The sequence below is a fragment of the Orussus abietinus genome, unplaced genomic scaffold, assembly GCF_000612105.2.
Source record: "Orussus abietinus isolate OABI.00-Male unplaced genomic scaffold, Oabi_2.0 scaffold5, whole genome shotgun sequence".
Taxonomy (NCBI): Eukaryota; Metazoa; Arthropoda; class Insecta; order Hymenoptera; family Orussidae; genus Orussus; species Orussus abietinus.
The window spans coordinates 639,338-663,069 of NW_019394929.1; the positions used below are offsets into that span (position 1 = coordinate 639,338).

Consider the following 23,732-nt stretch of genomic DNA (forward strand, 5'->3'; position numbering starts at 1 on the left):
TGACATTAACATCAAACGGGTAACAGCATGAAATCAAAGTTTTCGGTTTTGTTATCGGGTCAAAAGTGCTTTCTACAGTTATTAATAACTCGGCAACGTGTTTCTGATATCGATAAGTATGTGTAGCAAGTATCAATTAAATAAATGAAAGCCACATATTAAAATAAGAATCTGAATTTACGTCGCTCTTATTACAAAACTGAAAGTTACTCCAGACCGTAATCGGTAACTTTCATTTACCATATACACGCATGATATTTGCAACATTTTATACTTACGTGATATATATCTAAATATTCACATTGTAGTTCAAATAATTCGTAAGTGCAACTAGAAAGATATATATATATTTTTTTAACGAAAATAAAACCCTCGATCCATTTATTAATAAATAATGCATATTATTCAAGCGAGGAGACAAGCCCTGATTTAAATTTTGTTACGACGCACGTTACAATTGCTAGTAACTAAGGATCATTTGTAGATCATTCTCCACTTTTTATATGTAATGTTAAACCTATATAAAAGGTTAATGGTGAGATACCACCCGAACTCATTTTTATAAGATTTTCAGAGCCTGCGATACCTCAAAGTACTTCGGTTTATTAGATTCTTGGACAGGTTCTCCTAATCTACATCGCATCGAATGGTTGTATTTTTCTTTAACTTTACTTTTGTACAAATGACTTAGAAAAATAACGCTGCAGTTGATTGGGTACGTTAAGTTTCTATAGTTCAATTGAAATGTTCGAGGACTATCGAACTTACGCATTAAGATTTTCTTGCCTCCTAGGTGTATCTTCACCATATGTCATGCTATGAAAGGATGTGGTTAACCTACTCTTTATAATTAAAATGCATTTTTTTATACATCTGGATTAGTTCTGCAAAGATGTATCTACATTTCACTATGAATCAACATTTGCTTCAAATATGGAATAATGAACATTAATAAAACACGTAGATTCGAGAATCTCTTGGCATCTAAATAATTATGAAATAAGTAGATTACATTAAAATAATGTAAAATCCTCCTCAACATATAACACTTTTACTGCATATTTAAATAATGAACATAGGTATTAACAATTAATCAAATCGATTTTTAAAGAGACATTGTTCAGATTTAAGAAGAATTATTTGATAAGACGTGAGTATAGAGTCTGGTCGCTTGAGAAAATTTCGATATTCATGAAAATATTTTTGCTTTCTTTTTAACTATCTCGACTTTCCTTGAATTCAAGTTAACCACAGCCTTTCATAATATATTACGATTACAGTTATGAACCATGAGCACATAACTCAAATAAATGGTGGCCAATTGACATAACAACATAAGTCTACTTTTCACGAAATTCAATGAAGCAACTTTTCAATTCTAGGGTCACACATTCAACGTTTAAAGTAAGAAATAACAGGACCGCTCATTTCTGAAATGTTTAAATAATTAAACTTTCTAATTTCCCACATTACCTGATAGTATTTCAATGGTGCAGTATAACATGTAGAATGATTACATATCCCCATTAATTATTTTTTATACAGCATTTATCTTCTATATTGACATTCATAAATATGGTAGGAAAGAACTCGAGTAAAGATATATTACTGTAAATATTACTATAACAATTCTCATTTGGCACCAAATGCCTTTTTTATATTTTTTCAATGGGACATACCATAAATCTTTAAGTAAGCCTCAAAATTTGTAAAACATGAATTATGTTGCTATGCCAATCAATTTCGGTTATAATTCGCAATACAGTCAGAAAATAAGTGCAAAGTGCAGGAACATTACATTCACGAGTGAGCAAATTTCGCGAGTTCTGCAATTATTTACCCGTACATCATTTTGTGTTATAGTAATGGATAATAATACGCATTCAGTTTTGCATACTAATCTCAAGTCTATTTCATATAAAGTCCTAATTACCTACTAGATAAATGAAAGAAAATTCTCCCAATAATTGACCGCAAACTAATTGAGTAATAATCGAGTTACTTATTTTAAACGGCCACATTTGTAAAAAAAAAAAAAGAAGTCAACTTAGTCAAATTGGAGAAGCTAAGTAATATGCATACTTTCAGTGTATTTACAACAATTCAAGTTATTTCCGTGATACCCAGGTATTCTGTATTTTATATTATCCTGGCAATACCATGGAAAAATTAGTATGTTCCTTGAGGAAGAGAGAGATTGCATTTAGAATAGTAACTTTAAATAAAGTTAAATAATGGTACTCTCAGCCCTCTTAAATATTTTCCACGAGTGAAAGTTTTACTATCCGAAGTAATTCAAAAAACACGAGAAACGTAAGAATTGAATATGTAACTCTACACTCGAATGAACATACCACTTAAATCCACTGGAGTAAGAAACCAAATACATAACAAATTAATTGAACTACAATAGTGAATAGTCGCTTATTAATACTTTGAAGTTGTTTTATTATGCATTATTCAAAATGTCAAATGTGCCCATCTTGTCCAATCTTTTTTTTTCTTTTGACATGAGGCTTTTTCTTTCTCTTTTTTCCCCTCGTGATTTTTTCTGTGGACATATCATAAGAATTACCATAAATATCATTGCACATTATATACACAAAAACAACGCAATTACTATACAAAAACGTATTTCAATAAAACGGACCTCTCAAAGTGCACAAGCTAGGGATAATTCTGGTTGAAAAACGGAGTTAGATTATAATGTTAAGCCTTTGATCAGATGGATTAGGTATTCGTATAAGTATCAATAAGTTAGTGAAAACAATATAAGGTCAGTTGCAATAGATAAAAGTCAGCTTATTCAAATTGTCTGCATTTTGAGAGATCCAAGCAATTATAGATAAAATGTGTCATTACATTTAAACGTAATTCAGCAATTAATAGTATTCTGTAAAAAAATGTTTAAATGAGTGTCACTTAAATAGTCATTTGCATTCTCTTGACCCAGGACATTGTTTGTACGTAAGTTTGTGTTATTATTTGATTATGAAGATTAATGTAAATATACCTGTACTTGCCCATTTAAGCAGAAGACTAGACTAAAACACATTGCCTTTTAGTCAACGTTTCAAAAATAAATAACAATATAAACTTTAATGGACAACTATCGGTACATTTGTTTTATTCTCTTTGGTAAAAAAAAAAATACATATGTATACGATATGGAATTCGTCTTAGAAAGAAAGACAAATTATTATACCGTTGAAGCTATTGTATCATCAATATTGGTAGATAGCCTTTCAACATACCAACAAAGGTAATGTATAGGCTAAGAAATAATTTTGCAGCCAAATACATTACCACCATATCGTAGTTTTGTTAAAGAGCTATGTACACCTGGAGGGTCGAAAAATTCGTGTTCATAAATATTGTTTTCATTAATATTACGTTTAACGGTGAATTCTAAAAATCTGATTTAAAAAATTGTGAAATTGGACAACATTATTGCCCTTGTTAACTAGTCAGTCGAGCAACACCAGTAGCACTGTATTTTATTATCAAAACTATGAATAATTTGTTCAGGTATTTTTTCAACAGTACAGCTATAATCAGTCATAGTTTCCATTCTAATTGATTGTCTGTAAAGTTTTGAACGAGTACCACTGAGGATACTTAATAATTGTTACCAACAGTGCACTCGAGTAAAACGTCAATTCATGAAAATTTCAAATGGAAACTCGCACTAACTGTAGACATACATATAGATATGTAATAAATAGACTCAGGTATGAAAAAATACTTAAAAATTAATCTCTTATAGTCAATACAACTATGCTGCTCATACATTGGTTTCCGCCACTCTACAACACGTAAAATATTTGAAGAAATTAAAACAAGTTAATACTTTTACCACAACTGAGTGCAAACATTAATCACTTAAGAGTTATCCATGCAAAAAAGCGTAGCTTTTTACAGTGGCCATAATATTGCAATAATAATACAGTGGTCATCGCCAGGCATTAGAAATACTGTAAGTTTCCGAGAAGAAAAAATGACATGAATGGTCACTAAGTGTGTCTGAATGTTATAATATATAAACATTTGACCTGTAGAGCGTTTACACAAGTCATGTGCACCTTGTATCTCCAGATACAGGTACGTCAACATGAACACTGAAACGCGTATATAATTGTTTTGTTCATAAATCTGTCGAAAAATTAATAATTTTAATGCATGATACAGTTCAGTTATTCTATACAGCATAACCCACAGTTCTACAAATGCAATGTAAAGAGATCAATCGAAGAAAGTACGAACCAGTATCTATATTTGTTATTAAATTTTTAACTCTAGAACACATTGATGGAGATGCGATATAGTAGTTTATTGAAATATTTACGAAATTGACGTTCTTTACAATACTTGATAATTAATGTACCACATTGTACGGATATTTAAAAAATATATATATCCACATTTAATAATCATTTTTTATAAGGGCACAAAGAAAACGTTCTGTTTAAACAATGTAATATTTTAACCATCCTATTTTATAATGATATATACATTTTCATATCAGTTTTAGACATTTTGTACAACAGTTACCAAATACAGTAAAGAAACATCAATTTGGTAAAATTAATTGGTAAAACCGTACTCTTTCACGATATTTGAAATACTGTTATCACGTGATTCTCTGTGTGATATGATGGAACATGTGGGTTTAATTAAAAACCACAAAATGTTAAAGTTTTTGAGTAGCACATTTTTCTTTTGTGCCAGGAGATAAAACTAGAAGATAAACAATGGCACATCAAATTCTTTATAATCAAATGTTATCATTTTTACTATTTACGCGGGCATGCGTTGCATCGTTTTATTGTCTACCTTCAACTTCAAAAAAATATAACAATCAAGAAAAAAGAACATTTACTTACTCCGTTAACTATTTTCATTTATGGTATTAAATAAAATTTTAATTATTATACATGTGTAATTCAACTTACCCTTAAACCAAAATGATGAGGTGATTATCTAGGGCCGTCAGTATGGCATGTAATAACCACGTCGGTAACTCCTGTAACAGTATTTGTACTTTGTTACAATTATTTAACTGTAGTATGTTTGTATTTAATGGACTTTTTACTTTAGAAATAATGCTGAAGAAAAATAAAATTACAGCATAAAATAAGATTATCAAAAAACTACAAACGATTGAAGAAACGAATATGACGTTTGACAGGCCATATTCAAAACTGTAGACATACATTTATATACATATTTAATGACGTAATTATTAAAATACCTACAATTGGATTATTTAACACCACTTAAGTATTTAAGAGCAGCTGAATAATTACACAAGAGTTAATTTAAGAGAATAATTACGGCAAGTACAGGATCAATAAATAAGTTTGGAAATGACTGAACCAAAATTGTTCTATATTCATTTTGCCATATTCTAATTATTATATCTCTAATACTACATTAAGGTGTTAACGATGAACGTATAACGATTAAATATATTACCGAGGTCGTCTGGCTGGTCTGTATCCAAAATAGGCACTACCGCGTCCAATTCCACGGGCCATTCCTCGATAACTACGTGCTCCTCTTGGACCCCTGAAAAATCAAAAGTTTTATGTAAATTTATAAGCGAATAAAAACAGGAATGTAATGGGTTGAATCAATGTTGTTTTATCAGTGCATTCACATTTGTATGCAGGGAATGGCTTTCATAATTCTAAATACCTGTTAGTCATCGACATCCCTGGTCTGTTTGTTCGTTTAGGCATTACTTTAATCTGACGTCCTCTAAACATAGACTCATCCATGGCCATCGCTGTTTGGACAGAGTCTCGATCCGCAAATTCAATGTAGGCGAACCCTTTGGGATGTCCGTCAAATTTATTGCATAAAATCGTTACTCGGTTGACACTTCCACACCCATGGAAATGTTGCTCCAGTTCTTCTGCTGTTGCTCCATAATCAACCTTAATATAATAAATCATTAAATAGTATTAAAATTCATTCGTTTTATGCAATTTGAAAAACAGTACAAGTACTGAGCACAATGTAGTAATCAGAATTTTATATCACGAAATTACTTACATTTCCAACATAGATTGATCTGTTGTCCACTTCCATTTTGTCTTCCATAGACATATTTAGTGGGCTAGCTGTAATCAAAATAATTCATTTCTTAATTAACTTACGTTTATTAAAGAAAAATAATAGTTAATATTTTAAGCAATTAATACACAAAGTTAAGGTTTCCATCTAAATTTTGTTGTACGTTTCATTTAAATTTTCTTTACCTATCTCAAATAAACTGTAATAATAAAAAAAATGATTACATTTTACCAACATTTGTACTATTGAATGATGAAAGTACTTACTTATACCGGGAGGACTGCCCATATTCATTTGTTTATCCACTTCGGACTGCAGCTGTTTCAATTTTTCAGCTTCTTCTTCCATCTCTCTAACGCGTGCTTTAATGGCCTCCAATTCCTGTATTTATATTTAACTTAAAAGTGTGATCCATTTCAGCTATATATCCAATAATAGCAATAATTAATAGTAGCAGTAGTAATACACGAATAAGAATAAGTACTTATGTAAAACAGTTTTTTACAGAAATGATAGAAAAATGACACTTAGAATTATAATTTATAAAACTATGTATAATCTTTATGACTGTTAATTTATAATAGTTATTAAGACGGTCATTAATTACAAATTTTGTGGTTTTCTTTGAATATCAAAACCTGAAGTAGATTTTTTATCAAATAATTTTTAAGGACTTACGTTTCTGCAAATTCTACGAAACCTATCTTTCATTATTATATTTAACATCCATTAAATCTAATTATAACTAATGGACAATTAAATAAAAAATTGTAATTGTCCACAGAGAAATTTTAACAAGAACCAATTAAGAATGACTACCTGGCTTCATATAAAAAGAAAATTAAATCAACATACTGGGTCGTCAGTATTGGCTTCACTAAATTCACGCTTTACACCATCGCACTGTGCTATTGAATCACCGTCCTGCCCATTTTCGAGTCCATCAAAACCATCGATTTGGTCAGTTGACAATAAATCGGTCTCGGACATTTCTGGAATACAAATTCATATTCAATATACACTTAACAACCATGCAACATATATAATAGATTCGCATTACTTTATTCCTAATTGTATCAAATAACTGCATCACTTATGAAAAATATCAATTTTTTTTAAACATGTACGATACTGTTTGAAAAACTATTACGAACTTCTTATTTTTAATTTCTCCACCCATACTTTTCATACAAAAGTTCAGTTGTGAAAAGATAAAGGTGAGCGAGATATCAGAATGTATGTAGAATAAAATAACGGTAGGACTAAAGGCAAGAAAATTAAAGTTTGCGTTTCTACTAATATCAATCGTATATATAGAATGTTTGATAATATATGACAAACATTAAATAGAAAAATAATATCGCCGGAATTGAGGAAATTTATGTAGTAGTATCGATATGCTTAGAAGTTATAATAATAATAACAATAAGATAATTGATGAACTAACCGGGAAAGACCTCCTGCAGTACTTTGTGTTTACAAGCAAGGAACTGTAATCCTACAAATAATGAAATTCATTTAAAAAAAAAACGTAAATTATGAGTAAATTTAGTCATGGAAAGTTTGGCGTAACAACTCATTTACCGGAAGAAATCGTAGCCGGGGGTGTCTTGCTATTAACTAAAATACAGCAGTGCTTACGATTTCATAGTATGATCCGACACTCTCAAAACTACCAAAAATACGTACGTGTTATTGCCTCGATACTTTCGGGGATTTTGTTCTTCAATTTGTCTACAATTTAACGCTTACAAACTTTAAACTTTACAGCAATGCCAGGAACTAGCAACTACACAATCGATGAATACTCCAACAGTGAACGCAGCCCATGGTCAAAAGAGAGAAGGTATGCCAATGTCCGGTATATCTTTTCATTCTCCTGCGCAACTCCGAATTGCATCGCGTTCTTTCCGTTAGATCCAGAGATGAGTTGGAAGATTGCTCACGGGCAGGGTCGCGCGCTTAGGCGTGCGTCATTTCCGCCACAGTTTTGATTGGTTATCCATCCACGACGCGTGAAGTCGATATTTCCAGATATTTCATTAGCGCTACCGTAACAGGCTGATATTTCATTAGCGTGCATTAGCGGTACAGCGACAAGTGACGAAGCGCAAATAAGAGGTTATGATCGCCTGCAGAGAAACAGAGGAATGGAGGAACTTCCGCCGTAAGTTCTCTGCAGCCAATCATAACCTCTTATTCGCGCTTCGTCGTTCCGGGGCTTACCACTGTAGCGCTAATGAAATATCGGCTTAACGATTGGTTCGGATACCTGCGAAGGAACTAGGCACATCACTACGTAACTTCCGCAAAGACGACTCCGCCAGTACCTCTCAGGTCAAAGTATTAGTTATTGCGTTGAAGCAGGTGTAAGTCGCTCGTGGACTTTAGTGACATTAGTTGGTTTGATACAATTAGTTTGCTGATCCGATCCACTGAATTTCGGTGGGACGATGAATGGTACAATGGCCATGGTAAGTATACCTTGCTCGTACATTAAAAGATACGTATGAGTCGAGTTTCTCTTGAAGCAGGGCGGTAGCTTGGGTTTCCGTCATGGCGATCACTACATGTTTTTGCAACGCTACCAATAATCCTTAATTCTTGCGAATGACCGTTTAATGTGTAATTCTGTGATCGTGGGAATACTATTCTGCAAAGAGATTATTATCAGGGAGTCCATCTGAAACTTTTTCATTCATTGCTTCAAAATTCCTTGTGGTGGTATTGATTTTTTCATCTATCAATATTATTTTATTACTTATTTGCAATATTAAACATTATACTTTGTAACGAGCGTAAGCTTTCTTACTTAAATTGATATTCTGATGTTAGCATGTCTGATATATTCTTATCTACTGTGTGTTAGTATAATCTATCATCCGTTCGTTTGCATTACCGAGAAATAGATTACATCTTAATTTTTAAAGTTCATTGACATTGGTTTTATTTCCTAAAAATCAGCAAATCTATGATACCTAATTTGGTTGTTATGATAAAATTTACAGTAGCTTGTACTAGATTAAAAGTATCTATTCGTTTCTTATACTACAAATAAAATTTGTTATAAAATATTACTTTTAACTTTGACGTTTTAATTTATAGGCACCGGTATCGCAAAACATGGAACCACCAAACAAGAAGCCACGAGTTGAAGGTACATTGCTAATGCAGACAAGTAACGCTACTCCCTTATTCTATAAGAGATTGTACGCTTTAACGTGTACTGGTGAAAAACACAGGAAATGGCAGGAACGCCAGGGAAAGTAATGTTTTATCCTAATGAAGGAAATCAAGAAGATAAATAGCTCGCAGCTTAGATAGGACAGTTAGGAGCTAGCATTTATGACGATGCTAATTACTATAGCGTGCACTTGTAATTATGGTTCCTGACTAGTTGAGGTTTTGGAGTAAAATTTTGGTATGTTAGGGTAGTAGGCGACCAATGGCCTTGAATCAAACTAATGTATGGTTGTCCTTCTGTTCTGAGATGTTACAGCGGAGAGACAGTACAGAATCTGTGGCCTTCGACTGAGCTGTGATCATGAGCGTGCGCCAAACAAAGAAAGAGAACTCTACATTCGTTGAACAGAACAAATCTGAGTTTCTCAAACTCCTACTGACACAGCATCTAATGTCGAGTACCAAGTACTCGCAATGATTCTAGATAGGTTAGCATTATAGGGTAGCTCACTTTTCAATCCTAACTATGAGTCTCTTGATAAAGTAATATCTGCGAAGTAAGGAGTACATTTTGAAGAAATCATCAGGCAGTGCCTGCATGCTGGAATAGGTATTTTTATATCCCTCTGACCCTTTACGATCGCACAGTTTGACAGGATCTACAATAGTTGTACAGATTGCATTTTTTACAGCATTATTACACGTGGATCTAAATTATTAATTTACAGGAATCAAAGGGAAATTCAACGTCGCTCTCTTTCCGTGTCAAATATGTTTAGATATAAAACACTTTTGTTATCATCAAACTCGAGTAGCATATATTTAAATGCACAGTTGTATTGCGTAATCACTGCAGCAATCGTCGCTTGGTAGTGCTACGTGTTACAGAATCTCAATAAATTTACTTTGCAGATCTGTGCTTATTAACTAATGATCAGGGTAAATATTGCATATTATCAGTAAATGGATTTCAAAGAGACTTGTACTTAGACCTGGCAGTGGCGATGTACAGTGTCACAATGTTTTTATTTTTTTATAATTTGTCATTTGGCCTAAATCCAATTTGGAGCAGGTAAGCCTCAAACATCTGCTGGACATAAGAAGCACTCTCGTAAAACCAAGAATGTAACGATAATGCTCACAATCGCCATTGCTCCATGAAAGGGTATAGGGATTAGCTACGTGTTTAGGTTGGAGAAGGCAAGAACTAAGAAAATGGCGCAGGAAATGCACTGAGAGTATTCTCCTTTGCTTTGTGCTTACAGATTTCTGCGTCGCATCAGTCTCTCGGATAATTTGTGCGCGCGACCTTCGTTGCTCAGCCCCAAACACGGTTAGCCATTAATCGAATGAGCAAAGATAACGGTCATAATTCACAAAGCTCCAAAAGTAAAAGAAAATAGAGATTCAAGAGAAATCTTAACGATACGTTACAACGTGTTCTGATTTCTGTTTCAGAGACTAGCAGTACCAAATTGGTCACGATCGAACGAAATCTTTTGATTATATGAAATCTTTAGATCGCGTCGGTTGTATGTCTGGACAGGAACTACGTTAGAGCAAATATTAAAGATTTAAATTCTGGCTCTATTTAAGAAATACCACGAAATTAACCCACTAACTAATTTTCGTTAATAACGGTATATCATCTTTGATGGCAAGCGAACGATTATTAATTATCGTTTGTCCTATCTGTGTACATTCATTCTGATATTACACTCTACTACTAAATCGCGAGTACTTTGATTGTTTTAATTTCTTTAAACTTACAGGCGGAAGGTCCAGCACAGGGAGACGCTGCATCCACGTCATTGCTTTTTTTGCACTTAAACTTTTCCACCCACCTTTAGTACATATACTCATATATGTATAAAAAATGTCGGCAATATTTGCCGTTAGTCAACCGAATGAAATTCGAGAATTTTTCCTGGCTTTCGAACAACTCAGCGTAATTGAGAGTCCTTTGATGATTATTGTCTATCGCTATTCTGTTTCCATCAACTTGAACTTTTGCACGATCCAGTTATAATATATTGAATATATAACGCATAAATGAATATTGCTGTTCAAAAATTAAACCAGCAGAATATCGATATAAACAACATGACCTGTTTTCAAGTTTGTTTAACAAACTACCTCTTACAGAAAAATTAACTAACAATAAAATTTATGTAAACTTGAATATTAAATGTTTGCATTGGATCTTAGTAATACTTCTACCGTCAGTAAAAAACCACAGGAAAGAGAAATATGACTTGACGCAAATGAACCCGTCATATAGCGTGGCGGTGGAAGTACAAAAGGTACTTGCTTATAATTAAATATCTCTAATTCACTATTTCTTTATAGGGAGTGCAACGGACTTCTTGCCAGGTCCCATATATGACCTCAATCAGACGGGGCAAGTTATCGCAGGTATGCAATAAGACTATATTCTAAATTCTCTATTACCATTTGAGAATTAAAAGACGTTTTAAATTCGTGACTAACTTTTAGTTAACAATAATTAATACCTCTTATATTTTGAATTTATTATTAGTAGCTTTACATGTGATGTACACCAATAATGCATGACGATTGTTGAGTCTGTTTTGCTAATAATTAGCGAGATCGATTCCAATCCCGTGGACTTTTAGCTGATAAGATCTGATGTTTTCCCTTTTTAAATTTAATTTTCTTACTTAAATGGGCATTTTTTTAAAAAACGCTTTCCATTTCCTTCCAGGTCCGGGTGCTAAGTATTTGACATTGCCTGGGATCCTGGGTGCCGGACTGCCAAAAATATCATCGGAGCAACAGGACACAGTTAACAGAGCCAAGAAATATGCTATGGAACAAAGTATAAAAATGGTTCTAATGAAGCAAACATTGGCCCACCAACAGCAGGTAGCCCAGATCTTAAGACTAATAATCTTTGCTCGCCTAAAACATGTGATTTCTCTTACGTATTGTGCACTTCTAAAGCTTTCAAACAAATCGTATCGAAAAGTCAAGTAAATTCTCAATGCGATAGACATGTTTAGAAATGCACTATATGTTAGAAGCGAAATCAGCAAGGCACATTTCTTAGATTCTTACTTTGGTTCAAAGTTACTGATCATATCGAGTCATTCAAAGTGTTAAAATACATATGACATTTCCAAAACATGGTGTACGGCATCTAGCTCTCTGCCAATTATCTGCATATACTTCGTAAAAAGAAAGAACCAATCTTTGATCGGCTGATTTTCTCTCCCCGCAGAAGAATAAGTTGGTCCTGCGGCAGCAAGTTTTATTACTAATGTGCAGGTCAGTGTCAATCAAATCAAAAAAAGAAACCCATTCGCATTCTCATAACATATTGGATTTTTCTAAACGTTTCCTTGAGTTGATTTACTGTATAGAAAGGTCAAAGTGTTTGAGATATAGTCGGCGGGAGCAGAGCTGTACCAGTGCGAGGAGGACAAGCTTTAAAGAATGAGTCTACAGACAATTTGTATGCGATAAGAAGTTACACTTCTGAGCTCGACTCCGTACCGTTTTGGTATATTTCTGTCATTGTGATTGCATTGCGTCAATTTGGTTTGCACTTGCTTTTGTTACGTACATTGACTTTTCGACCCTGATCAGTGCTTTTCGATTAAAGAGCTCGGAGGTCATTTAATGTAAGGACAAGATGTACATGTTATATCAAAGGGATAGGGATACCAATGGAAGGCCTATGATACTTTGTGTTACAGCAAATGGCTAGTCAACGGAATCAGGTGCAGCGACAGCAGGCTTTGGCCCTCATGTGCAGGTTTGTTTGTTCTTAGCTTTAGACCTCCCAAAATCATTCCTGACGCCTCTCCAAGTGACATCCAAGCTGCCTGCGTCATCCATCCACCTTAACTACTTATATGCAATAACTATACATATACTTTTCACCATATTCTATTTTTAGATCCAATATCTCCATCAGCTCAAGCGAAGGTGTTTATGAAACAAAGATTCTCAATGCTTCTCCAGAAGTGAACATATTTCCCTAAACACTGTTGGACCGATACTCAAGATTTATACCTTCGCTACAGCTACAAACTTTTTTTTGCATGCAATTTTGGTTAATCAAGGCACAAATGTGAAATGTATTTTTCAATGCATTTATTACAATCGATGAGATAGTCTGTTTATGACTGTATCGTAGTGTATGTGATTGATTGACCAGAATTTGAATAATTAATAATAGCGTCATCTAAAGTTCTGAGTATTTAGTGATTCCTGTTTGTTGTTAGTATTTCAATGAACGCTATTTCATGAGGAATAGTGCACCTCGGATGAATGTTAAGGTAGTTGGGTAACTTGGTCGAATCAGCGAATTACTGACAAGATTATAATATTTAATATATCCTGTAATTACGAGCAACAAACAAGGAAACCATCGGAATGTCCTAATGATATGTTTTCGCTCAAATTCCTGAATGGGATGTATCTCATAATGGTTTCTCATGCGACAGGGTATACGTGGGCAGTATCAGCTTCGAGTTAAAAGAGGACACGATAAGACAGGCCTTTTTGCCTTTTGGACCTATCAAATCGATCAACATGTCCTGGGATCCCGTTACGCAGAAGCATAAAGGCTTTGCGTTCGTCGAGTACGAGATACCGGAGGCTGCACAACTTGCCCTCGAACAGATGAATGGCGTCATGATTGGTGGACGCAACATCAAGGTAGCGGGGCGTACCTATATAACGAATTTCCCGTTCCCGCGCAATCCTATCAGCTCGCCGGAGGTCGGCAAATTTTTATTTAGTTTCTCAAAATACTTGATTATACTGTAGTCTGGCTCTAACGTAGAACTTCGTCTAAGACAGTCCCCTGTCGTAAGACAATATCGCCAATCGCATGAGCACCGCTCGTTTGCAATGTCAATTTAACAATTCCTTGCAAATATTATGACACCGTTTGTCTTACAGCAGCCGGACTGGATATTCATTATAAATTCGCATCGGAAAACAGTAATATCTAGTCTAAGTTGTACATATTATTTTCAAACTCTACAAATCGCGTTATCTTCCTCCGATAATGTATTGCATATCCGTCTCACTCATTGACGAGAGCGTTGTCATTGATTAATATTTCCATTACACGTCGAGAATGAACTTCTATCCGGCTAATTGCAAGTACTAATACCTGGAAACGTAATTCTACATATTTGTTGATCAATTTAATATCACTGGGAATCATTTCTGTGTCTTCCCACAGATATTCTTGCAGAGTGGCAACGGTATACGCCGATGAGACCGTTCGACGATGTGCCTACCTTTCGGATACTAAGACACTGTAACACCTTAACCGATCGATTCTTACCATTATTATTCCATTTGTCTTAGACGAGTTTAATTCCCTTTCTGTTGTTGCAATTCCTCTGTTAACGACTTCGCTACGGAGTCTCAACGTTTCCGTGCCTTTCCAGGTGGTGGGACGGCCATCTAATATGCCGCAAGCTCAGTCGGTCATTGATGAGATCACCGAGGAAAGTAAGCATTATAATCGCATTTACATCGCCTCCATACATCAAGACTTAACGGAGGACGACATTAAGTCCGTTTTCGAAGCTTTTGGGCCTATTACGTATTGCAAACTGGCACAGGGTAGCTCGCCCCACCGACACAAAGGATACGGTTTCATCGAGTACGAGACCATGCAATCCGCTTTAGAAGCAATTACGTCTATGAATTTGTTTGACTTGGGTGGACAGTATTTAAGAGTTGGCAGAGCGATCACTCCACCTAACGCTCTCATGGGACCGCCCAGTGGGACTAGCATGATGCCCACGGCTGCGGCTGTTGCTGCTGCCGCTGCTACTGCCAAAATTCAAGCAATGGATGCAGTGGCAAGTAACGCCGTTGCGTTGGGATTGACCAAACTCGGAGCGACCGCGCCGCCCATCTTGAATCAGGGTAAGGCTCTTGTACATCGCAAATATTCTCTGAAGCTTCACAACGGGACATGAATGCTGTCAGTTAAATGTATTATAAAATGGTTGCCTAATAGATGTCATGTAACTTCCAGCCTTGCCCGGAATTGTACGACCAACTATTACCCCAGCAACGATAATGGCACCCCCAGCTGTAGCTACTATTTCTCCGGTGATACCTCCGCCTGGTATCGCTATTCCTCAGACCTTAACTAGACCACCAGCTATTATTCAGCCGATTCCAGGTCAACCGGTCGTTATACCACCCCCTGCTATTGTAGCACCCACTGTAGTCGGTGCGCCAATCGTGAGTCGATTAATTAATACTATGTGAGAATGCATTTGGGAAGGAGGAGGTAGGGAGGAAAGAGAAAAATATGTGTATGTTTTGTAGGTTCCTGTCGTTCCTGTAACCACCGCCACTGCCGCCGCCAACACCGATATCATGAGGCGAGCGCAGGAACAAGCGGCGCACCAGAAGCAACAGGAAGAATTACAGAAAAAACTCCTGGAGGAGACTGAGCCGCAAACGTTGCAGCAACAAGAAAACATGTCGATCAAAGGACAGAGCGCGCGTCATCTCGTTATGCAGAAATTAATGCGCAAGGTCGAATCGCGCGTTGTGATTCTTCGGAATATGGTCGCGCCGGAGGATGTAGACGAAAGCCTGCAGGAAGAGATTCAGGACGAATGCTCAAAATTCGGCGTCGTTGAGCGCGTTATCATCTACAACGAGCGACAGTCCGAGGATGACGAAGATGCCGAAGTCATTGTAAAGATATTTGTTGAATTTTCACAGATGAGCGGTGAGTACAGGGCGTTTTGTAGACTTGTATGAGGAATTCTAGCCGTGTCACCGATAAGCGTGATCGCGTGAATCATTTCGGTAGTTGATAACAAATGTGGGTGATTTCTTTTCAGAGGCGGAACGAGCAAGAGACTCGCTCAATGGTCGTTACTTCGGTGGTCGATTAGTGAAGGGTGAATTGTACGATCAAGCCCTATTTGACAACAGCGATTTCTCCGGTTGACTCCACCACTTCCGTCGGTCAGCTCCGAATTAAAATATGAGATTTCCCTCGGGGAAGGATCCTTATTGTTGTCTATAAATAGTGCACGTCTGAACAATATTCGGAAACTTATGATGCGAATTTTCAGTCCGCGGTACCTACGTTACTGTTAAGACCGGACTCAGAATAGTAGTATAATTTACAAGCTATCGTAAATTCTCGCAGGGCTCTACACACAGACACGTTGAGGTCGAAATTAATTAGTCGGAATTCGGTATTTCCGCGACAGCTACGAGCAGATCAAAACATTGTTTCCGAATGCGTCGGACTACTTTAGTTCGCCAGCGGGAACGTACTGAATCAATACAAGCCGCTAAACGTTTAATACTTTGTATAAGTGTAACTGCAGTACTGATTCCAATTCAAATAATGACGACCTAGATTGGCTTAGGAAATATTCAGATGTTGGTAATCGTATTGGCATAATGCCAAAGACATCGACTGCCGGTACGGAAGTAGAACGTATACACAGACTTTGGGCTAATGTAGCGACGAAATTACGTTTACGAAAGAGATATGCGATTCGTCATACATGAATATGGTGTGTCCATGTGTACATGTATAATAATAACAAGACATTAATAAATTGTTTTACATAAATGAACCGCTGACGAGTTTTTTTTTTTCTTCCCATTACGCGTGTTACGAATTGACGTTCTAAACTAGACGCGTCTATTTTTATTTCGTTGCTGTTATGCGATGTCGAAACCGGTTTTTTATTCCCACGAGCAGGAAACGTCTCATAATCTGAGACCACTAACTCGGCGATTGGTCAATCGGACATGTGGAACTATCACAGAATTATCACAGTAATCGAAACAATTTAATTTCAGCATCAAATTGAACGACCAATGAAAGCAGAGATGAGTTGGGAGATTGCTCACGGCAGAGATGACTGCTTGTATCAAACGAAGTAGTTATGTCTACGTTGAATGGCTTTCGATCTGACGCCTTTTCAGTATTGATTAGTGTGCCGAGGAAAACGTGTGGCAACGGTCTTGTTAAGTTTAATTATTTTATGATATATTTAATGTTTCTCAAATATAACTATTTTATTTAAAAAAAACAGCTGGCTTCACAGGGTATGGTTTTGAATAATGGCGCGTTAATAACGCATTCTGTGAAACAAAATGGCCGCCACCCAATCAGCTGGCATCGTCTGCTAGGATGACGGGTTGGAATTTTGGTTAATCGGTTTATTCGGAAAAGAAGTTTCTTTAAAGACACGTATTAAATGATAAGTTCAGCCCGTAACAGGAAATCGGAGACTCTCAAGGAGGCGGATCCAATGGCGCAGGAATGATACCTGAATATCCGATGTTGAAGGAACTTGTGGAGCGCAAAACAGATCGCGTGCGTCATTGACAGGTGTTTTAGGAATGTGACAAATCAGACAGGGTGTCCCTTGTTAGATTTTCCAACATCAATCTCGAGTGGCTCAAAGCTGCCGATCAGAAGATTCGGCTGTAATGAGCGACTCGGAACAACGGCAACTGCACGTGCCTTATCGAGAGTACCATAGCCAGAATAGTACGAACCCTACCACCCTGGTGGAAACCGATGCTCTGGTGGATCTGTCTGTGACGAATAATTCCCATTTACCTACTACGGATCAACCACTGGAAGCGTTGCCGGACGTTCAGTTTGTTCCAAATACAAGTAACGAGCAAACGATAACCATTGATTCCCCCGGAGCTGACCGGGAGAGCCAGCCTCTCCTCGGTAGACTGGAGTTAGATGTTACTTTGAACCGTTTCCCTGGTACGTTCCTAACTTGCACCTTTACTAACGCCTAAACGATATAAACATGCTTATCCGTTCCTTGCAGATGATCCTCAGTTTTTTGAACTGGTATGGCAAGCTGAAACGGCGATAGATAATGGAATATTCCCCGAGAGAATTTACCAAGGTTCCAGTGGTAGCTACTTTGTAAAGAATCCAGAGGGGGTAAGTGCAACAAACTAACGATGCATTTAGTTTATTTGTTGTAGGGAATCATTTATTACAAAGTTTTCATTACGTTATAAACTAGATTTTATCGTAATGCTTTCTCTGCAGAAAATCATAGGTGTCTTTAAACCGAAAGATGAAGAACCTTATGGTCGGTTAAACCCAAAGTGGACCAAATGGATGCATAAACTCTGCTGTCCATGTTGTTTTGGAAGAAGTTGTTTAATTCCAAACCAAGGGTACCTTAGTGAAGCTGGCGCAAGCTTGGTCGATCGCAAACTTGGCCTTGGTGTTGTACCGAATACAAGAGTAGTAAAGCTGGTTAGCAAAACTTTCAATTACCCACGCATCGATCGGCAGAAGACTCGTATGAAACAGGCCATTATGGATCAGTTCCCTATAGTCGGCTCTCATTTTAACCGCATTGGTTTACCTCCAAAAGTTGGCTCTTTTCAAGTATTTGTCGATGGCTACAAGGACGCAGATTATTGGTTAAGGAGATGGGAAAGTGAACCGTTGCCCCCACGTTTAGCACGGCAATTTCAACTTCAATTTGAACGTCTTGTTATACTGGATTATATTATCAGAAATACTGATCGAGGTAATTCACCATCTAAGATCTAGTACAATTAATTTATTCCATTCAGTAACAAATCTGCCACTGTTAACAGTGTTCACAGTTTTATTTAAAGCTGAATTATTTTTTAATGCCCCTGGGAACAGTCTCAGTGACTGAGTTTGCATTTATCCAAGAATTATGTGCAGCCAACTGTATTGAAATTTCTTTACAGGTAATGATAATTGGTTGATTAAGTACGAGGGCGGCGTAGGAAAAAGTGGATCTGATGCTGGTGAGGTAAAAATTGCGGCGATAGATAACGGTTTGGCATTTCCATTCAAGCATCCTGACTCCTGGCGTGCGTATCCTTATCACTGGGCATGGCTTAGTCAAGCGAAGCAACCGTTTAGCGAAGCGACTCGAGAGCTAGTCCTGCCGCAACTCTCGGATCAAAACTTTGTCCAAGATCTTTGCGACGATCTGTATCAATTGTTTAAAGTAAGACATATTGTACATTTGTCGACTGGACTATTCGCTCCGTGGAAATATCTGGATACTTGCAGAATTGCAGTTTTTTGCACATTGTTCATAACTGCATTTTATATCAATACTTTCTTCCTATCTGAACGTTGAATTCATCGTTGAGTGATTTGTTCGTGCCAATTTAGATTATATAAATTGCTGAGACAAGCTACGTGTTAAACTCAGGAAATGTGCCCGCTAGCAAAATTTTTTCCGCGTTAGCACATTCTTACGACGAGCCAGTAATATAAAGAAGTTCATATTCCGTCTTAATACAAGTTATAAAGTGCCTGCACATTTCTCGTCTGCATACGAAGGTTTTACTAACATTTGTTAATCTATTTTTACAGCAAGACAAGGGATTCGACCGGCATCATTTCGATAAACAGATGAGCGTAATGAGAGGCCAAATCTTGAACCTTCAACAAGCATTGAAAGATTCCAAAAGTCCTGTACAACTTGTTCAAATGCCTGCTGTTATAGTCGAGAAGTATGTAACTTTCGTTCACGCTTTCATCATGCTTAGATTTAGACATGTATCCTACATGTTTATTATGTTACAGGGCGAAAGGGAACGGAACGCCAAAACTCTTTTCCTTTTCCGACACATTCACTCAGCGCTTCCAAAATAAAAGTCCTTTCTTTTCCTGGTGTTAAATGGCCAGACACGAAGCGGAAGAACGCTAACAGTCAACGATGGAACTACATCACGAATCGTAGATCCGCGCCCCGCCCGTTCTACCGATTACCGGATACTCTGTTTCTTACTTCCTGTCTTGTACTAAACTCCTTCCCCGTTAGTTCTTTTCTATACCGTCATCCCTTCAGGGCGGCAGGATCGTCGTCTTCCAAATCCGGCAGTCATAATTTAATGTAAATTCTGAAATAATTTCGATTAACCGATAAGATTGCACTTGTCATCCCATGTTAGAAAGTATTAATTGCATGAGTTTAAAGGTATTATTAAAGGAAGGAAGAAAGAAAAGAAAACACGTGCATGATCGCGGAAGCATTCCATTTACATATTACTGGAGGGAAGCAGTTTACCTTTCTCGAAGACAGCCAGATTTGGAAAACGACGACTCGCGTATCAATCGTGTTTATATTAGTCAACGCTATATTTAAGAAGTATCATTTTAATTGGGATATAAATATTATTCATATTATTATATTGTATACAGTAAATATAACACGTTAAAACCACTCGCTCTTAATGTACTTAATACTCAGGTACATACGAAATTAAGAATCGAAGCAATTTCCGAATACTGTACGAATTTGATCCAGGAGAAATACATACACGTATCACTCAGAGCTTAGGGAATGATATTCATGAGGCGTAATTAAAGGAGCTCGATCGTAAACTAAATTTTGTGATCAAGGTTTGAGTACAAATCTAGATAGACCTCAGTGATGATCGTTTACGTCTCGAAGTAGAGCGAGGTAATCTTGAGAAAAAAGTTCATAGGATTGATCTCGCGCGTTTCCGTTACGAACAGCACGTATCACCGATGGCTTGATTTATGTCAAATAAGGAAAGTGTATTTGCGAGACCATGACGCATGGTACGGTCATTCGAGTATGCAAGTAAAAAATAAGTCAATCGTACACAGCCTGGAAAATCATCATTCATTTTCCCCCCGTCTCGTAAACCAGCTCGGAACAATGCTCCTCGAGTTTCAGAATTTTTTTTCCTCGGACCTCGCAAACGTCACTGTCGCGCCTTTGACGTCGTCCGGGGGATTTTATTATTTTAACATTTTTATACCTCATATATTGACGCGTATGAAATAAAAAATATTGCGAATGGTCACAGCGAACGGTGCATCCTGCTGTGCACTTAAAAGCTACCAGATCCATTTAACTCCGACAAGTCATAATGGAGGTTGTGGAAGTGCAACCGCAGAAGAGAGTACGCGTTGCACCGATCAGGCCAACCACGTGTCCCTGCACCACCAAAGTAATATTCCTCAAACCCCAGCATTTCATTTCTGACATGCATTAACTGCAAATACAAAAAATGCCCCGTAGAAGTATTACACATTTCATATATTAGACAAGCCAGTATATCATTCCTTCCACACTGATAAAAATGCCCATGTAAATTGACATACTCAATCATTGGTTATTTTGACGCTCCGTTAAAGTGTTTGTTTTAGAGTAAAACCAGGCGTAGGGTTCGCTTTTAAAATATAACAAGATATACCTTATGGATGGACTAAGTACGTCGACGTATATTATTTTTTATATTATGTACACAACGTATAGTCATTAGGATTATCAATGTCTTCGAGGCAGTGACTACAATAAATGAATTAAAAAAAAAAATCCGGTACAGTGCACCAGAAGATACATACAGCCATCCCGGGTACAATCGTTTGCACCGGAGAGGAAGTACTGTCCCCCAGCTAGTCCCTTGGACGCGAAAACGACTTATGACTTGTCATATTTAAATGTCGATAACGCCTCTCGATACGCACGGGCACATCCCTTCAGGCCGAAACCGAATTTGGATAGGTCGGAAGAAAAATTCGCCGGCGACACTACCACCAATTTAAGTTACAAACCGATCTGGGACTTCGTCAGGACAAAGCCGATCTTACCGCGTCGAAGGTTTGCGAAAAAGATAAAAAAAAGAAAGAAAAATGTAAACGTTTAATTTCCAAGCAAAGGGAAGTCGTTTAAGAAATGAATCCTTGACGCGATTTTCAGGTCGGCAGGTGGCAATGGACCCATGCAATCGGTGACGACGAATCGCCACGATTATGTCCCAAAAAATGTCCCGAGGGCAGAGACGGTCGTCCCTTGTGGGAACATCCGATCGAGCACGGGTCCTTTGGACGGCAGGACGACGATGGGTCTCTCCTTTATGGACCCAGGACCATTAGAGCCTACAATTAGTTTCAAGCCGGTATTGAAATATCAACCACCGGCGCAGCCCTATGCAAAGGATACTACGCAAAAATTGAGCTATCAGCCATTTAAAGTCGACAAGAGAGAAAGATACCCCTGGTTTGAGAAAGCCCCTTATAGGTATATACATCGAAACATGGCATACATATATATGTATAAAATATTAAAATGTAACTTTGAGATCGCGTGGGCAATTTTTTCAATTATTTTATAACCGTAAGATCGGTTTATCACTCGTAGTAGAGATGACTTTAGCGTTTCCTCGCAGACCTCCCAACACGGCAATGGATGACCAAACGACGTACACGAAGAGCTACCTGAAGTCCGAAGCCCCGACGAGAGAGAAGATGATCGTCCCCAGTGCAACGCCATTATTTCCCTGCAACAGCGAATTCTCCGGCAAGACCATTTACAAAGAGAGTTACATGCCATGTAACGCCGAAAGCGTTGTACCGATCGTACCTTGCGGAAACATTACTCTGTCCGAGCAGAAAATGTCAGGAGACACTACGAACAAGGTATACCATATATCAATGGAAATTTCTCGATTGATGAAAGGTGCTTATCCTATCTCGCCATGATTTCAGTTAAGCTATCAACCGGTTGCAATCGAGAGAAGGCTGCCAATAATCCCTGGCAGAAGGAACATGATGGGAGACGGTCCCATGCAAAGCACGACGACCACTCGCTACGATTACGTTCCAAAAATGGTCCCCCGGCCCGAACTAAAAGTTCCCAGCAATAACATCAGAATTTCGAGTCAGCCTCTCGAGGACAAAACGACGACACTCCTGTCATACATGGATCCAGGTCCAGTGGAGGCTGTGCAGAGTTTCAAGCCACCTGCAAAATATTGCAGGTGATGAATAAACAAATCCTAGGCAGCAACCGCGAGACCCTGAAGAGATCAATCGGCTTTCATGTTCCGACATCATGACCGTGAAATTGTCCATCAGTACTCGTGCCTCACCTTTACCGTCAAAAACCGTATATTACCTTCAGCCTATAAGCGTCTAAAATAATCCTTTAACGATAAACGTCTAAAAAAGATCCTTTAACGCTAAACGCGAGGCACCGATACAAGTCTCCAGGTTTTAAGATAAAACGAGTAGTCCTATGAGTACCTCTTCTCTGACTTGTGTAACTGAATATCAGGTAATTCAATGAAATTTAATTCTTCTCGTTAGGCCCGAGGAGAAGATCGAAACGGAGACCGTCAACAAACTGTCGTATCAGCCATGGTCACGGATACCAAAAGACTTCCTACCCTGGGCTCAAAAGCAGAGATACGAGCCGCCGAAAGACCGCATGGCCGGGGATACGATTTATCACATGAGTTATCCTTTGCCAGGATATTACGTGGAAGAGGACTGCGAACCGATGGAGTGTCCTTGTCCCGCGGAAGATCTCGAACGTCCACCCGCGCTCGTGGGAACGTGTCCGCGCTAAAACACGAGAGAGCCAATTAGCATGCTTTACAGGCTCAAATACTGACCGCATTTACTAAGTACTTTTCCTTAA

General features: G+C 37.5%; 4 protein-coding genes across 12 annotated transcripts; 3 read left to right on the forward strand and 1 right to left on the reverse strand.

Moving 5' to 3' along the window:
- Window positions 1–637: 637 nt before the first annotated feature.
- On the reverse strand, window positions 638–7,922 carry LOC105701286 (polyadenylate-binding protein 2-B). Of its 4 annotated transcripts, none has more exons than XM_012427917.1 (9): window positions 7,768–7,922; window positions 7,526–7,576; window positions 6,934–7,070; window positions 6,345–6,459; window positions 6,058–6,125; window positions 5,698–5,939; window positions 5,476–5,568; window positions 4,953–5,023; window positions 638–2,551 (listed from the first exon to the last, which is right to left on the reverse strand). In XM_012427917.1, the coding sequence occupies exons 3-8, from the start codon at window positions 7,066–7,068 to the stop codon at window positions 4,990–4,992; spliced, it is 687 nt and encodes a 228-aa protein (XP_012283340.1). In that variant the 5' UTR covers window positions 7,069–7,070; window positions 7,526–7,576; window positions 7,768–7,922; the 3' UTR covers window positions 638–2,551; window positions 4,953–4,989. The 4 variants fall into 4 exon arrangements, with proteins under 4 accessions (XP_012283340.1, XP_012283341.1, XP_023289297.1 ...); XM_012427918.1 differs by having other exon boundaries at window positions 638–3,806; XM_023433529.1 differs by having other exon boundaries at window positions 638–5,023.
- A 462-nt stretch (window positions 7,923–8,384) lies between these two features.
- On the forward strand, window positions 8,385–16,871 carry LOC105701355 (poly(U)-binding-splicing factor half pint). 6 transcript variants are annotated; one of them, XM_012428034.2, is made up of 12 exons: window positions 8,386–8,552; window positions 9,184–9,235; window positions 9,569–9,749; window positions 10,527–10,594; window positions 11,611–11,676; window positions 11,987–12,147; window positions 12,981–13,039; window positions 13,734–14,010; window positions 14,694–15,180; window positions 15,293–15,504; window positions 15,592–16,003; window positions 16,119–16,871. In XM_012428034.2, exons 3-12 carry the CDS (start codon window positions 9,736–9,738, stop codon window positions 16,226–16,228), a joined length of 1,866 nt encoding a protein of 621 aa, XP_012283457.1. In that variant the 5' UTR covers window positions 8,386–8,552; window positions 9,184–9,235; window positions 9,569–9,735; the 3' UTR covers window positions 16,229–16,871. The 6 variants fall into 6 exon arrangements, with proteins under 6 accessions (XP_012283459.1, XP_012283457.1, XP_023289262.1 ...); XM_012428037.2 differs by having other exon boundaries at window positions 8,389–8,552; window positions 13,734–13,947; XM_023433494.1 differs by having other exon boundaries at window positions 9,569–10,650; window positions 10,720–11,676.
- A 398-nt stretch (window positions 16,872–17,269) lies between these two features.
- LOC105701265 (phosphatidylinositol 4-kinase type 2-alpha) lies at window positions 17,270–20,501 on the forward strand. The gene is made up of 6 exons (XM_012427868.1): window positions 17,270–18,028; window positions 18,096–18,214; window positions 18,326–18,818; window positions 19,009–19,274; window positions 19,649–19,788; window positions 19,862–20,501. Exons 1-6 carry the CDS (start codon window positions 17,737–17,739, stop codon window positions 19,953–19,955), a joined length of 1,404 nt encoding a protein of 467 aa, XP_012283291.1. The 5' UTR covers window positions 17,270–17,736; the 3' UTR covers window positions 19,956–20,501.
- Window positions 20,502–21,015: 514 nt separating this feature from the next.
- On the forward strand, window positions 21,016–23,666 carry LOC105701264 (stabilizer of axonemal microtubules 1). Its single transcript, XM_012427867.2, has 6 exons — window positions 21,016–21,258; window positions 21,637–21,911; window positions 22,011–22,331; window positions 22,480–22,729; window positions 22,799–23,070; window positions 23,399–23,666. Exons 1-6 carry the CDS (start codon window positions 21,178–21,180, stop codon window positions 23,658–23,660), a joined length of 1,461 nt encoding a protein of 486 aa, XP_012283290.1. The 5' UTR covers window positions 21,016–21,177; the 3' UTR covers window positions 23,661–23,666.
- The last annotated feature ends 66 nt before the right edge of the window (window positions 23,667–23,732 follow it).

Coding starts and splice junctions, on each gene's coding strand:
- LOC105701286 (XM_012427919.2), bottom strand. CDS start 7,068: ATGTCCGAGACCGATTTATTGTCAACTGACCAAATCGATGGTTTTGAT. Junction 6,460..6,933: donor AAGCCAATACTGACGACCCA/GTATGTTGATTT, acceptor ATATAAATACAG/GAATTGGAGGCCATTAAAGC. Junction 5,024..5,475: donor AGACCAGCCAGACGACCTCG/GTAATATATTTA, acceptor ATACTGTTACAG/GAGTTACCGACGTGGTTATT.
- LOC105701355 (XM_012428034.2), top strand. Junction 15,505..15,591: donor CTGTAGTCGGTGCGCCAATC/GTGAGTCGATTA, acceptor TATGTTTTGTAG/GTTCCTGTCGTTCCTGTAAC. Junction 16,004..16,118: donor TGAATTTTCACAGATGAGCG/GTGAGTACAGGG, acceptor ATTTCTTTTCAG/AGGCGGAACGAGCAAGAGAC.
- LOC105701265 (XM_012427868.1), top strand. CDS start 17,737: ATGAGCGACTCGGAACAACGGCAACTGCACGTGCCTTATCGAGAGTAC. Junction 18,215..18,325: donor TTGTAAAGAATCCAGAGGGG/GTAAGTGCAACA, acceptor CTTTCTCTGCAG/AAAATCATAGGTGTCTTTAA. Junction 18,819..19,008: donor TATCAGAAATACTGATCGAG/GTAATTCACCAT, acceptor ATTTCTTTACAG/GTAATGATAATTGGTTGATT.
- LOC105701264 (XM_012427867.2), top strand. CDS start 21,178: ATGGAGGTTGTGGAAGTGCAACCGCAGAAGAGAGTACGCGTTGCACCG. Junction 22,332..22,479: donor TTTGAGAAAGCCCCTTATAG/GTATATACATCG, acceptor GTTTCCTCGCAG/ACCTCCCAACACGGCAATGG. Junction 23,071..23,398: donor CCACCTGCAAAATATTGCAG/GTGATGAATAAA, acceptor TCTTCTCGTTAG/GCCCGAGGAGAAGATCGAAA.